The sequence below is a fragment of the Mastigoproctus giganteus genome, chromosome 10, assembly GCF_048544385.1.
Source record: "Mastigoproctus giganteus isolate SK-2022 chromosome 10, ASM4854438v1, whole genome shotgun sequence".
In the NCBI taxonomy this organism is placed as follows: domain Eukaryota; kingdom Metazoa; phylum Arthropoda; class Arachnida; order Uropygi; family Thelyphonidae; genus Mastigoproctus; species Mastigoproctus giganteus.
Window position 1 is genome coordinate 65,064,188 of NC_143584.1, and position 18,332 is coordinate 65,082,519.

Genomic DNA, 18,332 nt, shown 5'->3' on the forward strand with positions numbered 1-18,332 from the left:
TTGCCACTTCTCAGCCCATCGCCTAACTTTTCTTGATCCTGTTGCAGTAGCATACTGTCATTAACAACCCTGCCAACCTTTGTATCATCTGCAAACTTGGATCACCTCTGAATCTAAGGATGCTCTGATAATTATGGCTAAGGGTTTGCTTACTTTCTTCGCTGCTTCTTTCAATATAACTGGATAGGTTCCATCCACTCCAGGTGACTTTTTTATGTTTAACTTCACAATTTCTCCTCCACTTTGCTCCCTGTTATTACACAATCATGTAACACCCTGTTAGAGTTTGATAAGCTTCTGATTTCCACTTCCCTACAGACATTCCTTCTGTATGAATGTTGATGCAAAATACTCATTCAGTTTGTCATCAACAGTTGAACCATCGATATTAAGTGGACCATTACTGTTTTTCTTTGCTTCTTTTTCCAAAGATTGTAATCTGCCTTTGTTTTCCTAACCTCCTTTTTGACTACAGACTATTTTATATCTACCATGTCTGTGTCTCTGATAATTTCTATACATTCTGTGCATTTTTTTTTTTCTCTGCCACGAGTCTCATTAGTTCATCTGACATCCATTTAGGTCTAAGTCTTGAACAGTATTCCTTGAAGGCTTCCCATTTAAAATTCACTGCTTTTAACATCAGTCGATCCCACTGTATAGAATTTTAAATCTGTCTGAGACACTGTAGTCACCTTTACAAAAACCCATCCCTTTACCCTTGATGGTAGTTACATCTTTAAGTAAATCTCACATTAGTAGACTGTGATCAGTGTCACCTGGTGGTTCCTTTATCTGCAAATTCTTAATGCATGAATAATCACTGCTGATATTTAGATCAAGAGTATTATCCCCTTGGTTGCCTCTCAAACATGTTGCTGTAGAAAACAATCCTCCAATAAATCCACAAAAATCTTGCTAGCATGCGATTGACCAACTCACAAGTTCTAGTCAATTTCTGTAAAGTTAAAATTCCTCATTACAAGACATTCTGATTTTTTTTTTTTTTTTTTATTAAAACGTGAACAGTAGATACATTTTTAACAACAACTACTGTATTTACATTCTATGTACAAAGCAAAAAAGAAAGATAAAGAAAACTTTTTAGACAGAAATACAAAGGTTTCAATATTTTAATTTCAGGAACACGTTGAAGGTGATGGACTGTTCAGTGATGGTGAAGAGGTGACCGCCACTGTTCCATTCGCTGTTAAGATGATCCACAGTTTCTGGTCTTTTGCAGTGGAATTCGAGTAGAAGTCTGCTCTGCAACTTCCTCCGTAGGCTCCACTTCAGATGTTGCGCCGATGTGTCGACAGGTGGCACGTCGTCACTGCTTCTTGTGTGCTTCAAGTAGAAGCTGTAAATGACTACCTTGGCTGCAATGAATAGGAAGTTGCAGGTGGTGTGTGCTGTCTGCTCAGAGTGAAGTAGGTACCAGTAGTCCTCCGGAGTGTGGGCGTGGTTGCAGGCAAGCTTTGCTGCATCCAAAGCGTATTTGACGAGTTCCTTGTTCACAGGGCATGCCAGGTATATGTGTTCCAGGGTACCTGGGGTGGCGCAGAAGAGGCAGTAGTTTGAGGAGCGTAACCCGAAGATTTGTAGCTTGACTGGGGTGGGAAGGATGTTGTGCCACAGTCTCCACTGGATGTCTGCATCCGATTTGGAACATTTCGTCCTGTATGGAAGGTTCCACTGAAAGTTTGATGGTGGCTTGTGGTGAGTGGAGAGGGGTGCAGGGACAGCTTGGCAGGTGGATGACTGGAAAATCGTGGTTGCATGGCGAGACATGATTAGCTGATAGACTTTTTTGGAGGGTGCAGGAGACAGAGGTACCGTGTCTTCTGGTGATGTGATGACGAAGGTTGTTGTGAGCGAGGATCCAGTGACATTTCCGATCCCTTTAGTTGTAGTGATGTCTGGAAGAGCTTGTGTGATCGCTGATTTTAGATGTATGTGTTGCTCCTTTGCATTAATGGTTTTAATGGGCAAATCTTCTGATCCTTTCCATTCAAGGCTTGGTGTCAGGAGGTCGCCTATGGTTCTTATTCCTGCCCAGTTCCACGTAGGGAAGAAGAGAATGTCATCATTTGCAGGGTCTATTATTCTTTTATTGTAGAAGAGCGGTTCTGAAAGTATTCCGGGAAGGGATGTTCTCTCAAGATTATGGTGAAGGTTTAGCTTTTTCCAGCGGTATAGTGCGTCTTTATAAAACGGCGGTAGTTTGAGTGGTACTGGTGCCATGTCCATTCTCAATATTGTTGAAAGGGATAGTCCTCTAGTGGCTGTTGCTAGTAGTTTATCCGTAGTGTTGGAATGTGCGTATTTTGTTTGCAGCGTCTTAAGAAGAAAGGTGATCCGGAATGCTGTGATTTTGTCGTCTAAAGAGACCAACCCTTGACCCCCATGAGTAAGTGGTTGGCTAAGTTTGGAGCAGGACATCCAGTTGGTTTTGTTCCAAAGGAAGCTTCGGATAGATGCCTGGATTTGGCGGAGGAAGTCAGCAGGTGGAGTGAGAATTTTGAAGGTGTGCCAGAGAACGCTTGCCGCCATATGATTGACCACAAGCACTCTCCCTCTCAGCGAAGATGTGGCGCACACGCTTCTCCATCTTCCGAGTACTTTGTTGAAACGACTCAGCAATTCGGGCTAGTTCTTCTGGGAGAAAAGGAGGGTATTGCCGAGGTACACACCTAGGTATTTCTGTCCCTCGCTGGACCATGTGCCTTGGATGAGGGAGTCGGTTCTAGTTTTCCAGTTGCCAGCCCACAGGCCGCTGGTCTTACAGTGGTTGAGTTTTGCGCCTGATGCTTGAGCATAAAGATCATGAGCCTTTTGAATGACTTCAAATTCACTCTCGTGTCGTATTGCAATTGTGACGTCATCTGCGTATGCTGAGTAGGTTATATTTAGGTGGGGTTCTGGTAGCAGCGTTCGTCGGTATTGTATACTGGTGGCAATTTTATTAAGGAATGGTTCTATGGCAATTGCATAGAGTTGTCCAGAGAGTGGGCAGCCTTGTTTTATCCCTCTGGAATACGGAAAGTGGCAGATGATCTGGTTGTTGAGTTTCAGGCAGAATTTGGCTTCCTTATATAGCAGATGGATTGTTCCGATGATGTAAGGTCCATATCCAAAGGCTTTCAAGGTTTGAAATAGGTAGCTGTGTTCAACGCTGTCGAATGCCTTTTCCTGGTCAAGGCTAATTAGTGCTAGGAATTCTCTTTGGCTGTTTGCAGTGGAGAGGAGGTCTCAGATCAGATGTAGATTGTCGTGAATCGATCTTCCAGGTACAGAATATGTTTGTTGGTGATCGATGATATCAGGGAGAGTGGCTTTTAATCTATTGGCGATGGCTTTGGAAATGATTTTACAGTCCGTGTTCATTAAGGAAATCGGGCGCCAGTTTTGTAAATTGGCGCGATTTCCTTTCTTGGGAATCAGTCGAGCGACAGAGGTGGTGACCGAAGCTGGTAGTCCATGGAACTGAGCTTCTTCAAGCATTTCAAAGAGTAGCATTCCGAGTTGATCCCAAAACGTTTGGAAGAATTCAGAAGTCAGTCCGTCCAGACCTGGTGATTTATTTTTGGAAAGGGCTTTGCATGCTGCTGTTAGTTCTTGTAGGGTGATTTGTTTCTCCATGCTGCAATGGGCCGTATGGGAGATTTTTTTAAGTCCTGAAAGGATTTCCTCCGTTGCCTTTGTAGAGGTTTCTTGAGAACTGTAAATTTCTCTATAAAATCTTGTTACTTCAGAGAAGATTTCCTCTGGGTCTTCAGTGATGTTTCCGTTTTGCAGCTGAATGGCAGTGATGGTGGTTGATTTCTGATGTCTGCTTTCTAATGAGAAAAAGTATTTGGTCGGGGCATCAGATAGATTTATGTGGGTGTATCTTGATCGGAGCAGGGCGCCTTTTGCAGAGTGTTCTAAGTGGGTTTGTATGGCTTGTTGTGTTGACTGGTAGGTCTGGCTTTCAGATGGGAGATTTTTCAGCCTTTGCTCAAGTTGATAGAGGTTATTACGCTTTTGTTGACTTTTCTGATTGCTGTAGGTTTGCGAGAATGATTTCAGTTTACTTTTAAATCTAGGCCACCATGTGTTCATGGGCTCCAATCTGTCTTTGGATTGGGCAAGGTTGGATATCAGGTCTTGCAGCTTAGAGATGTATTCCTTGTCTTGAAGAAGGCTATTGTTGAACATCCAATAAGCACCTCCACTTTTGTAGTGATTGGGTGAGAAAGAGAGCTGTAATTTGATAAAGGAGTGATCTGAGATATAAGATGGCAAATGTGTGATGCTTCTGACCAGGGGGATGGTGTGTATTGGGATGTAGTATCTGTCCAGTCGGGCTTGGTAAGGTAGTCTTTCTGATGCTGTATTTGCTGATCTCCAGGTGTAGGACTTTTCTTCTGGGTGCTGGTGTCTAAATACGTCGACCAATTCATTGTTGTTTATCAAGGCCTGCAGGTTATTGATTAATGTTGTGCGGTGCTCAGTGCATCGTGCTCTGTCCATTTTTGGGTCAAGAGTGCAGTTGAAGTCGCCAGCAAGAATGATATGTTCTTGATCTATGGTAGAGAGGTGGCTTTGTATGAAGTTGGTTATTTGGATAGCGAGTCTGTCCTGCTGTGGCATGTAGATGTTAAAAAGGTGCAGGGTTTTCTTCTGGGGTGTATCCAGGAGGGCGTAAATTGCGTAGCCAGCGATCTCTGCTATCACATTGAGCTTGCAGGCTGACCTTTGATGAAGGCCGACACTCACTCCTGCCCCATGATGTTGTTGTGTTGGAGAATGATGAAATACATATGGCCAATCTGCCCATTTCAAGGATGGCCTTGTGTCTGTTTTAAGACATTCTGATTTACTGGCCCACTCTATTTCTCTGCAGAACTGTTCGTTGTACTCATCAGAGTCATTAGGCCATACTACTACTCTCATTTTTTATTTCCCAATGTTTGTATCACACTAAACTGACTCAACATTGCATTGTCCACCAATGTCCACTGAATGCACTTCCTTAGATTTTGTGTTTCTTAACTAATGGCATAACTCCTCCCTGCCTACCCTGTTTATCCTTTCTGTACACATTGTACTCCCCAAATTACCATTCTGCGCTGCTTATATCTGTGCAACACCATGTCTCTGATATCCCAACAATATCTACCTTTGATATCTTCACCAGCATTTCAAATTCATCAAATTTATTTACTATACTTCTAGCATTGGTGTACATGCAATTATACATGCCGCTGTTCTTATTCTTAATTACCCTAACACAACCCATGTATTTTTAATAAATTACATATTTATTAAATATGTAATTTATTAAATACACATTTTTAATAATAAAAATTTAATAAAATTTTTAATAAATTACAACTAGATACAAATGATCAAATAAAAACCAACTCCATCTCCCAAGCAGAATGGAAGCAACACTATTCCAAACTATGACATAACCCAGGCACTAGGGAATTGGAAGATGAATCTGTGATAACCAAAGATGAAGAAAAAAAATATAACAATGGAAGAACTAGAGTTAATATTACAAAAATCAAAAACCGAAAAAGTCCAGGCATAGACAATTTGAATGTAGAACTATTTAAATATGGGGGCACCTTACTAAAAAACGCACTACTAAAATTATTTAACATCATATGGCATAAGCAACAGATACCCATAGATTGGGAAATAGGAATAGTAATCAATTTACACAAAAAAGGCTCCAGAAATAACCCAAACAACTATAGAGGGATAACACTGTTGTTAATTGCTGCAAAGCTATACTCTAATATACTAAAGAATAAACTTAATAAACACAGTGAACAATTCTTAGAAGAAGAACAATGTGGGTTCAGAAAAGGGAGAAGCACAATAGATGCCATTTTCTCACTACAACAAATTTTGGAGAAAAGAAGAGAATTCAATCTTCCAACATTTCTGCTCTTTATTGATTATGAAAAAGCATATGACAATGTAAACCGGGAAAAACTTTGGCAGATTCTGTGTGAAGAAAATATCCCAACCCAACTCCGGAAAGCGATCCAAAGCCTATATTAAAACTCAAGTCTGTATAAAATATTCTAATGGCCAACTATCAGACCTGATTAACACCAATAAAGGAGTGAAACAAGGATGTGGACTATCACCAAATTTAATATCTACATCAATAAAATTCTTAAAGAATGGGAACAAACAATTAACAACGGAATACAGTTGAACGACAGGAATAAAATCCAAACTATATTATATGCTGATGATCAAGTTATAATCGCAAAATCTGAAGATGAACTACAGATAGCAGCAAATGAACTTAATAAAATATGTAAAAAGTACGAGATGAAAATCTCCACCTCAAAAACAAAATCAATGGGATTATGTGGAAAGAACATACAAAGAGTCAAAATTGTTATTGATGATAAAATAATAGAACAAATATCTGACTTCACCTATTTGGGAAATTTAATATAAAATGAAGGGAAAGACATCCACATTAAACTACAAAAATATAATAAAATGAATGGAACGATTAAACGCCACTTCGGAAAACAAATGACAACCGAAACAAAATTAAGACTGCACAACATCACTTCAAAACCAGCCCTCTTCTACAGTTGTGAGACTTGGGTCATAAATAAGAAAGATGCACACAAACTAGAAGCAGCACAAATGAAATTTTTAAGACCATTATTAGGCTTTACAAGACTAGACCACCAAAGCAATATAGATATCCACGAGAAATTAAAGTAGATAACATTGTAAATGACATAAAACGGTATCAGGAAAAATGGATCAGCCACATAGAAAGAATGAACCCAGACCGGATCCCAAAATTAGCCTTTAACTACAAACCTACAGGCAAGAGAGATGTAGGTCGACCAAGACAATGATGGCGAGATCAAAACCACCTCCAAGAGCTACAACGGAACAGGTCTTAAAATACCTAAGCTGGACCAAGTTCATGATGATGATGATGATGATAAAAACCTATCCTTCCACTCTCATCTGAACTATATACAAAGAAAGATCAGGACCTATGCTGCAATGGTGGCCAGGGCGACTCGCCGAGACTGGGTTTGAAAAACCGCACGCTGGCTCTCTTTTATAAAGCCATATTCATTCCTGTGATTACTTACACTTCTCGGGCATGATTTCACAAGGCCTTCACCGTAGTCAAGACGAGAAAATTGGAGTCCATTCACAGTCCAATCCTTCTTAACATAACCTGGGCAGTTAATATGGTTAGCACGCATGCACTGCAGGTACTGGCAGGGGTGATACCCCTTGACCCGGAGGTCACACGTGTTGGAATGCTCTACCAACTCAGTAAGGACATACCCGCTACTTATGTCGACCATACAACAGATCCATTAAGCATTAGACCCAGCAAGAAAAGAAGACTTTTGACCTATCAACAACAAATTTGGGACGAAAGGTGGATAACCTCCACAGAAGGAGAAATAACTCAAATTTATACTGGGCATCAACAGAGTATTTCCCAAGTCGCCGACTTGGTTTTCACCAGGACTGCAAACTACCTATCTTCTAACTGGACACGGTGCCATCTGCAGAAAACTCACCATACTAGGCACCGAAAACAACCCTCTATGTGCCTGTGGCTCCCAAGAAACCTGGAACCACTTGATGTTCATCTTCCATCTGTACGAAGACTTCCGGGCCCTTCTCATCACTCAGCTCCAGTACAATCCTAGGAACACTGGCTACTTGATGATGAACACAACTACAAACCATTCACAAAGTTTGCCCAAGACTTATTAGCAAGATGATGAACCCTACCACAACCAAGAAACTTGCCAACCACTTAGCATGATTAGAACAACCTCATCACGATGAACCCTGTGCTGAACCTCAGCCTGAACAGCAACACTGGCAAAACTGAATAAGAAACAACCACTATCCTATGATCAAAAAAATCTAATCACAAAACTCAACAGACTCATTGCTTTCTCTACAAAGGTCTAATATAACAAACACTGAACTAGACAGTCTCCCATCAGGACCAAAACTGCATGTGACTAATTGCGCTGGTTGAAGCCTCAACTGATGTCTCATCTTCTTCCTATCATGATAAGACAAGACAAATACCGAAATGGACTCTCCAATCAGACCACAGCTATGCTGCTTCCTCGTCAGTTGGGGGTCTGAGCCGGACAATTTGTGAAACCCACTTTGCTGGCGGAAGCCAAGACAGGTCCCATCTTCTTATCACAATATGACAAGACAAGGAAATCACTGAAACAAACCCTCTCCAACCAAGACTTTGACTGCAGCTAAAGCTGCTACCTTGTGAGTTGGCAACCTGGGGAGGGCACCTAGCCTTGCCCACTTTCTTTCTATATCCTGGTGAGGAGGGGAGGGGATGATTTCTTGTCTTCTCCCTCCCTTCCACTCCTCACTTTCTTCTGGTGGTCATGGGCATGCCCCACTGGAAATCATTAGTCGTCTTCTCTTTCATCTCCATACTTCTGACTCTCCCTCCCCTACTTAGTCTGTACACTAGTGCATGTCCCACACATCCAAATTTAAATATGACAAAATTAAACCCCGCTCATCATTCTCGGCTTTCCAATTCTAACCTACCTGGTCTGCCTCCACAGGGCCTAGTGTGGGCAATGTTGGGATCCACCGGGGCCCAGCGGCTAAATGGCCAAAAGAACAACGGCACACGACACTACAGGTCACAATATCCATACACTTTTAAATCTCTGGCCTGTACAGTGTATATCATGCAACAATGTAAACTATATGGAGATGGGGGGAAACCCCTGGTGCCGTTAGACCCTAAACACACTACTATACCCATGCATAAACCAACTGCTTAATACTCTTGGCATTTAGCCAAGAATATATTTTTAAATTAAACCACACACACCATCAAGCATGTCTCATATTGTGGCGTTATACTTCCTAACTGGGTTGTCCCTATTGCAACAACATGATAGCTGCCCACCCACCGATGAGTAAGCCAAGCTTCGAAACGGTGACATCTGGGTAGTGGTATCTGCTGAGAATAAGTAACATTAGTCTTCTCCGCTGGTGAAGTGTCACTTATTCAAAGCAGTGCAATACCTCGGCCATTCATTGGGAAGGTTGATTCACAATATGAGATATAATTAAATGATGTATTCATAGTACTTGGGTAGTAGAAATGATCTATTTATAGTACCCATGCATAAGCCATCTTCTTTATACTCTTAGCATTTAACCAAGAATATATTTTTAGTAGTGGTAATTACTTTGAATAAAAATAAAATCATTTTTGAGCTCATTCACTTTGTGTTATTTTTATTGCACCAATCTGGGAAGTTTTATTGCCAAACCTCATATGACAAATGTCACTTGCAGTAAAAATGATTCCTAGATTCTACATCTTTTTCCAAAACCAAAAATCGAGAGGAAGGGTAATGTTTGGGTTAACATTAAAAGCAGGAGAACACACCGTAAGCAGGAGTGTTATAATTAAAGTTTTTACTTTATATAGTGTACTGATTTTTAATCCCCCCCCCCCCCCCCAACGTAGTTTGACATTTTCTACATAGTTAACTTTAAAAATTCTTTCAGATATGCCATCAAAAGATGCACCTTCTCGAAGCCCAAGTAGAGAAAATCAGAGTTCAAAACCATTTTCAAAATATGAGTGGTCCTGGTCATTTGGAGGAGATAAACATGGCCGGTAAATTTTAATTTTAGAAATGAAACTTAAAAAATTAAATATTTTTAGATTAATCATTTATTAATGCTATACATTTAATATCAAATAATTTCAAACCTCATAACATTCAACAAATTTTTAGAATCAGCATAATTTAGTAGTATATTCAAAGAGTTCTCAGAATCGTATGCTGGTATTTATGCTATGGCCATAGAGTTTCATGAGGTGTTGACATAGATCTTTGTGCACATGCATGCCAGTGGGAACTGGCTTGACCACTTTGCTTGTGTGTTACAGCTGTTTGATTGCTGAATATTGCAGTTTGAATAGTGTGCCAACATATTCTTTAAACTTGGCCAACATGTTCTTTAAACTTGGGAAAAGTGCTAGTGTCATGCAGACACTACAGAAGTTTTAAGGAGATGGTGCTTTGAAGAAAACAGTTTATGATTGTTAATAGGTTTAAAAAAGGGCAGGAATTACTGGAAAGTGAACCTCACAGTGGATGCCCTTCGACATCATGACAGTGATGGAAATGTCACAAAAGTTTAAGGACTTGTGTGAAAGGATAGGCAAAATGACTGTTTTTGAGATTGCTCATGAATTTGGACTGCCAGTAGATTCAGCATACACAATCCCGATGGTGTGTGTACACATGCACAAAGTTTTTTCAATGCTTGCTGTCAGATAATCAAACAGATTGCAAGAAAGCCACAGCAGGTGATTTGTTCAAAAAATCTGTGCAAGATCTAAACCTCGTAAGAAAAGTGGTCACTGGGAGTGAGAGTTGAGTATTTGCCTATGACCTTGGACCAAGGTTATCTGAAAGGAACACAAACTCCCCTTGGTCCCATGGAGTCTTGTTCAACAAAATCCAGTACAGAGTCATGCTAATTGTTTTTAATCGATGATGAGAGCATAATGTACAATGAATTTGCGACTGGGAGGAGTGAAAAGCATTACTGATGCTTACTATGTTGAGGTTTTAATGCATTTATTTATATGCGTGATATTGTGAGGCAAAGACAGTCTCAAAAATGAAAGATGGCTGGATCCTGTGCCATGACAATGTGCCCAATCACGTGGTGATGGCAGTTCAACCAAGAATTACTGAACTGCCATTGCCATGTTAAAAAAAAATCAGTTATTCAGCAACCTCCCTATTCCCCCAACCTTGCACTGTCTGATTTCTGTCTGTTCCATAAACTGAAAATGAAGTTTTGAGGTAGTTGCTTTGCTACACTGGATGACATTAACAAAAATGCTGACGCGGCCTTATATACACTAAAAAAAAACTTGATTTAAAAAATTTTTCAAAGCTTCGCAAAACCAATTTTGTGTGTTTGCATGCATTGCACGCACACACGCGCACACACAGAAGAAAGTACCTTAAAGTTGATTAGGTTAGTAAGCCCAACTCAGTAAATATTTTAGTAAAATACTAAGAAATTTTAGAATTTACCTTGAATATAGACTAGGTCACAGATATAATGTTATTTAGTAATTTTTAAATGTGTGAAATGTGCACTTGACCTGCATTTGAAAGTGCCAATTTGTATAAGTGTGTATTTTTATACTTACTGTTTCCTGTATAAGTGGAAATTGATGTCATTTTGCATTGGAACCGAAACCATGTATATTTATGGAGTAAATGTAGTTTTATTATTATTGCCATAGGGCGAGAAACAGTCTGAGAATTGTATATTTTGAATATTATTGTTTATTTTAACAATATAATGGATAAGAGATTATACAAGTATAAATTGGAAGCCATAGAGTGACTACAATAAGTACATAGTGAATTCTAAATAATGAATACAGAAATAGCAAAATATTTTAGGTAGATTTTTACCTAATTAAACACGCAGGTATAAGTCTCCCAAATCACTTAATTGATGTCGTTCATTGCGAATAAACACCAACAGAAGCACATGAGACCAGAAACTGGAAGCAGTATTTCTTTGATATCAATGAGGGGAGTGCCAGAAGTTTATCAAACTCTTACAGGTAGCTAAGTGATTTTGTAATAACTGAGAGCAAAGTGGAGGAGAAATTGTTGAAGTTAAACATAAAAAAGGCACCTGGGGTGGATGGGATCTATCCAGTTATATTAAAGGAGGCAGCAAAGAAAGTAAGCAAACCCTTAGCTATAATTATGAGAGCTTCCTTGGACTCGGGGGAGATCCACATGGACTGGAGGTGTGCAAATGTATCACCAATTCACAAAGGGGGTTCAAAAGGTGACACAAGTAACCTTTTGAACCCCCTTTGTGAATTGGTGATACCTATTAGTTTAACTGTGTTCTGGGGAAAATAATGGAATCACTGGTTAAAGAAGCATTGCAGGATCATCTAGACCAGGGTTTCTCAACCTATGGGTCGCTACCCAATATTGGGTCACGTTAAATTTTTAATAGGTCGCGAAATGATAGCTGCCACATTGTGCCGAAGTGAGAAGCCCATAACACATGATACAAATTGTATCATGCCAAGGCATCATCCTTTTGCTTCATCCGTTGATATTCGATCTTATGATGAAAGACAAATTAATTTTTTAACCTAAAAGTTTAAAACTGAAGTGAAATGGTCTCGGCATGAAACAAATGACGTGATCGCGACTAGTTCAAAGATAAGAATTATTTTTTATGTATGTGTTTATTTACTTTACCATCCTGTTATGTAGTTAGTGTAATACACTCCCCTCTATCCATTGTGATATGCGTTCAATAATATTAGCATATTTTGTATTTCACTGATATTCGGTAATATTAAATTTCTAGTTTGTCGTTTTTCAAATTTTCATTTAGCTCTTAAATTAATATTTTTATTTCGTTGTATGTGATTAATTCATCACAATGAAAAGTTTTAGTAAATTTTCAGTAGAAAGCAATTTAAAATTCTTTTTAAGTTTTATCTTTTTTTTTTTTTTTCTTAGATTCCCTTGTTTAATAATATGTAAACAAGTCAAATTATCTCATTTTTTTGGAATAAAAGAAAAAGAAAATTCTCAAGAAACTAATTTGGATAATAAAAACGTAGAAATGTCTAGTACTTCAAGTGAACCAGAAGCAAAACAAGACAAATTTTATTTATAATTATCAAGAGAAATATATTAATCATGGTTTCACCTTCATAAAAGAAAATGGAGTAGATTTACCACAATATATTATCTGTGGAAATGTATTGGCCAACTCTTCATTAAACATTAAACTATTAAGACATTTGGAAACAAATCATAGCCAATGTAAAGATAAACTTATGGATTTATTTTTAAGAAAACACAATGAATTAAAAACTACTAGATCCAATTTGACAAAATTTGTTTCTACTGACTAAAAATTCTTGATGTTCATATTCGGCAGCCTTTCATTTCTCTTCCTTTTTCAAAATGCTTACCCACAGCTGTTGCACCTTCCCCAGTTTGAAGACTATCTAAAATTTGAATTTTTATAAGGAAACTGCTTTCCTTATTTTTTCGGTTATCGGCAACATCATGCGAGGGCTGGATTAAAATCTTCGGTTAATGAAATGAAAGTTTGAAAATTACATACAATGTAGCTTACCATTTATTATTTCTTGGCAAAATTATTAATTTTATAACGCAATTTTTATTTTGATTTCACTTAAAAAATGCAAATGCAAAAAATGCGGTAACTGTGTTGTCTACCCAAACACCAAATTCAAACTGCTAAGAACTGCCTTTTTATGTGCAGTCAGTTATGTAATTCGGGGAATTCCCAATAAATTAAATTCGTAAGAATTTTCTAAGTTGATACGAGAAACCAAATTCAAACTGCAAACAACTGCTTTTTTTTTAGTTATGTAATTCGGGGAATTTAGAATTTTCTTAATTGAAACGGGAATGCAATTCTACAAAATTCTCAGAATTTTCTTGAATTGTGGAATTTTTCCTAACTTAGCACTTTCCACTAACCCTTAGACTTTAGGTTGGTCGCGTAAAAAAAATATTTTTGATATCCCAAATCGCATAACTCCGAATTCGTCTGAAAAAAATTTGCATAAAAAGAGGTTTAGGTGTATATATGTGTGTGTGTGTTTAAATTGATAAGCTCGTTAGGTGTTAGATGGCTCTCATCAACCGGTGCAATGCCACCACTTTGCTTATTTGAAGGCCTGAAGTGGTGAAACCCATGTTTAGTCAAAAGAGCAAAGTATTTGGCATCCCCTCCCTCCCTATCTCCTGAAACCCATGCACAGTACTAAGTACTGTAGGTTTTGATACCTTTTGTGTCTGGGATTTTTATTAAAAAAAAAAAAGTGTGAGATATATATTTATTTATTTTTTTTTGCACTAGGTTTTTCAAATTTTTTCACCTTTTAACCACTACTTCATATCCACTTTCTACCATCCCCTAAACTTCTCTTAGTTCTGGCACTTTGTATAATTTTCATTTCCATTTTCATAGACACTTTATTTATTCTACAAACCACATTTATATCCTTTTGCTTTCTCTACTGCTTACTGCTGAACTGAGCATTAGACATACTATAACTTTTATTAATTTCCTCTTTCTGCTCATATTGCTTCTTAACTGTTATATATTACTACTACTACTACTACTACTACTACTATATATACAGGGCTTTTTTTGTGATGGTACACAACAGTACGGTGTACCGGCACCTTTTTTAACAGTGTGCCGGCATGGAATTTTTCTATGCCGACACGGCTGGCACGCAGTGGGTGTCAGCCATGCCAGCTGCTTCCGTCTATTAAGGAGATCACGTGACAATGGGCGGAGTCAGCACCCATCAATCACGGCCATATCGCTAGCAGTCTCGAAGGGGTACCCATTTCTGAATCTCGACGAAAACTTCATTATGAAATTATTTTTACTTACTTTTTTACTTGGTACTTATTTTTACATTTTACTTATTATTTTTTTATTTATTAAATAAGACTCACCTTTGACTTACTTTTTATATACTTGTATAATAAATTTATGCTTAATAAACTGTGTGTTAATTTTATTAACACACAGTTTAAGGCCGTATCACTCGCTGTATCCGACCGTTTAAGGTCGTATAGAGCGCTCTGACTGCTAGCGATACGGCCGTGATTGACGGGTGCTGACTCCGCCCAGTGTCACGTGATCTCCTTAACAGACGGAAGCAGCTGGCATGGCTGACACCCACTGCGTGTCGGCACTGAATTTTTTCAAAGAATGAGTACCGGCACCTATTTTTTTTTTTTTTTTTTTTTTTTTTACAAAAAAAGCACTATATATATATACTCGCACTGTACTGCCACTTTATTAGGTACACCCCTGCTGTGCACACAAATGGTTTGTCCTACAGTGTTGCAAGTCACATGACCACAGTTGTGGATATAAATGCAGCAGAACAACCTTTCCAGTATCAGTTAAGCGTACAAACCGTAGCAAGAATGGGGAAAAGGAGTGAACTAATGGACTTTGAACATGGCATGGTAGTAGGTGCAAGATACATTGGACAAAGCATCTCTGAAATAGCAGTTCTCCTGAACTTTTCACTCACCACAGTTTCAAGGGTGTATCGAGAATGGTGCAACATGCAGAAAACGTCCTCAATGGCACACCTGTGGAAGAAAATTGCTTGTTGATGAGAGAGGTTTAGAGGAGGATGACTAGATTGTGTAAGCCACAGTGTCACACATCACACCTTGGTGCTCAGAACAAAATATCGCAACGGGCCACTAGTCGCACTTTGTCATGAATGGGCTACAACAGCCGATGGCCACATCGCATACCTTTGTTATCAACAAAGAACAAAAGGACATGCCTGTTATGGCCACAGCCATAAGAGGCATGGAGTATTGAGGATTGGAAAACTCAATATAAACTCAATCCTCAATACTCCAGCACTGGAGTATTGAGGATTGGAAAACAGTTGCTTGGTCTGATGAGTCGAAGTTCTTGCTACGTCATGTTGATGGACGGCTCAGAATTTGGCGAAAACGACATGAATCCATGGACCAGTCATGTCTGACAACTAATGTGCAAGGTGGTGGGGGCCAGTGTTATTGTGTGGGGAATGTTTTCTTGGCACACGTTGGGTCCATTGACACCCAAAAATTCACGTCTGAATTCCACATCGTACCTAAACATCGTTGCTGACCAAGTGCATCCGTTCATGTTGACAATTTATCCTCTGTCAGATGGTTAATTCCATCAGGATAATGCGCAGGTGCACAAATCCCGATTCACTATGGAATAGTTCCAGGAACATGACAATGACTTCTCTTTGCTGCAGTGGTCCACTCATTCCACTGATCTCAATCCTGTTGAACATCTTCGGGATGAGCTGGAAAGGGCTGTTTGCTGCAGGCCTACACCTCTGTCGAATCTCAAGGAACTGCATGACACACTCATGTCTGCATGGTACTCCATTCCTGCACAATGTTTTCAGCATCTTGTTCAATCCATGCCTAAACAAATTCAGGCTGTTTTGAAGCTAAAGGAGGCTCAACACACTACTGGGTAGGTATACCTAATAAAGTGGCAGCACAGTGTATGTATGTTTTAATAATTACGAACGTTAGGTGTGAAGATGGAAGTCCATCTTTACACCTAACTGAAATGCTGAGAGCTAAAAGGAAAAGATAGCAGAAATATGAGAATATGTGCAAAGGGAAAAAGAATGTGAATATCTTCAAAGTGTAGGATATTCACATTCCTTTCTATGATGAATTAAGTAAAATTATAGGCTGAATTGCAAAGCCAATTTGAGAGGAATGACCTGCAAAGTAGAGTGAAAATGATTAAGTCAAAATGATAAATAAATAGTGTTAGCTTGCATCATATAAGGGTGGGTAAATTTGGCTATAATTGAAAAATGCAATTAAATATGATTAGGTAGAGCAAATATACAATTAAATCTGAATGTCAGAAAAGTAAATATTGATACATAATCAGATATTTCTTCAAGGGACTGCACCTGATCATTCATCAAGGACTGTGTTTTTATACTTGTCCATAACTGTGGGAGAGAAGAAATTTAAGAATAAATTAAATGTTATTAAAAGAGGAAAGTAGTACAACTCCCACAAAGTATAGGCACGGTAGTACCAATGCAGTGCAAGTTGTATAAAATAATTAAAGTAAATTAAAATCAAAACTGTGTTATATTGTAAAAAAAAAAAAAAAAATCAGGTAGAAAATGCAAATAGAAGTTTGGTAAACATAATTTGGTAGAATTTATATAATTTAGTCAAATTAAAAAGAATATGTAAATAGAATTTAGTGCAAGCAAACGGTATAAGGCTAGGGAGTGAACTGAGGATAGGGAAGGGATAAAAGTGTATCTGAATAATTAAAAGAGAATATAGGGAGTGATTAATCATAGTAGGAATGCTCGTATCACCCTTGTATTGCACTAATAGCTTTACGAAGGGGAAAAGGTAGAAGTATAAAGATAAAAAGTTAGGAAAAGATATTAGAAGTACTGGGTTAGCTTGGATCGCAAAGCCCATCCTTTTATTAAGGACCCTGACTATGTAAGTATTAGTAATAAAAAGAGACTAATACCAAATGCTTGCATAGTGGCAAGTCGAAAATAAGACCAAGATCTAAAACTGAAAACATAAATAGTTGCTAAAAACCATATAAAATCGATGCAAATCCAGCATTTCAAGAAGTAATAAAATTGGCTGGAGTATATAGAATAAATATGGGCTAAATTTAATAGATTTCAGACCAAATTGCATGGAAATCATATATCAAAAAAGTACAGAGTCTGTATAAGTAAAAGTGGGACTTGGAGTACACATATATCAAAGTAACAATTTGTAATATACAATAAGTAATATGAAATCCTTGCCTGGAAAGGAGATGCATGAAGTACTTAGCATGGAAAGGATAGAGATGACCTAGAGGTAGAATATAGGTTAATGTTTATAGTACAACTGGTGAAATTATATTGTATAAGGTGCCTTGTTACAGTAAATAAAAATGATGTTGAAGATTCTAGATAGAAATATTCAATCCCATCCTTCTCCTAAGGATGTTCTATTAAATAACTCTCAGGAGAACCATACTTTTAGATCTGACCCTCTAAATTCTTTTCATTTAAAATCTGGACACACACACACTCTCTCTCTCTCTCTAAATCAACCTGTCTTTCTTTAAATGCCATGATAAGCATTGCCTTACTTGTCCTACTATTGATATATGTCATTTCAGTGAAATCCTGTACATATAATAGGAATACTGTGCATATAATGTACAATATCCCTATCTTTTTTTTTTTTATCAACCACAGTTTTAATATTGTTGCTCAATTTATCAGACATAAGTTTGGATATATTATACTTTAATCTGGTCAGTTCTAGTGAGTATTTGTACAGGTGTAATATTTTATGGTGGTATTTTCACTACTTGCTGAGTAATAATTTCACATGATTTCCTCTGGAATGATCTTTTGGTTCCTTTATGAAATTTACTCAGCAAGTGGTGGAAATACCACCATAAAATATTACAACTGTACAATTACTCACTGGAATTGACCAAATTAAAGTATAATATATCTAAACTTATGTCTGATAAATTGAGCAACAATATGAAGACTGTAGTTGATATTAAAAAATATACATATATAGGGATACTATTATACATTACGACTTATTTTATTGTTATCCGTAGCAGGACAAGTAAGGCAATGT

At 38.0% G+C, this 18,332-nt stretch overlaps 1 protein-coding gene across 2 annotated transcripts in view; it reads left to right on the forward strand.

The window, feature by feature from the left end:
* Window positions 1-18,332, forward strand: part of Afg3l2 (AFG3 like matrix AAA peptidase subunit 2) — a 641,759-nt gene that overhangs the window by 47,232 nt on the left and 576,195 nt on the right. For both annotated transcript variants that reach the window (XM_090383564.1, XM_090383565.1), the window contains exon 3: window positions 9,583-9,694. In XM_090383564.1, coding sequence (XP_090239690.1) covers window positions 9,583-9,694 — 112 coding nt within the window. The remainder of the gene's footprint in view (window positions 1-9,582; window positions 9,695-18,332) is intronic.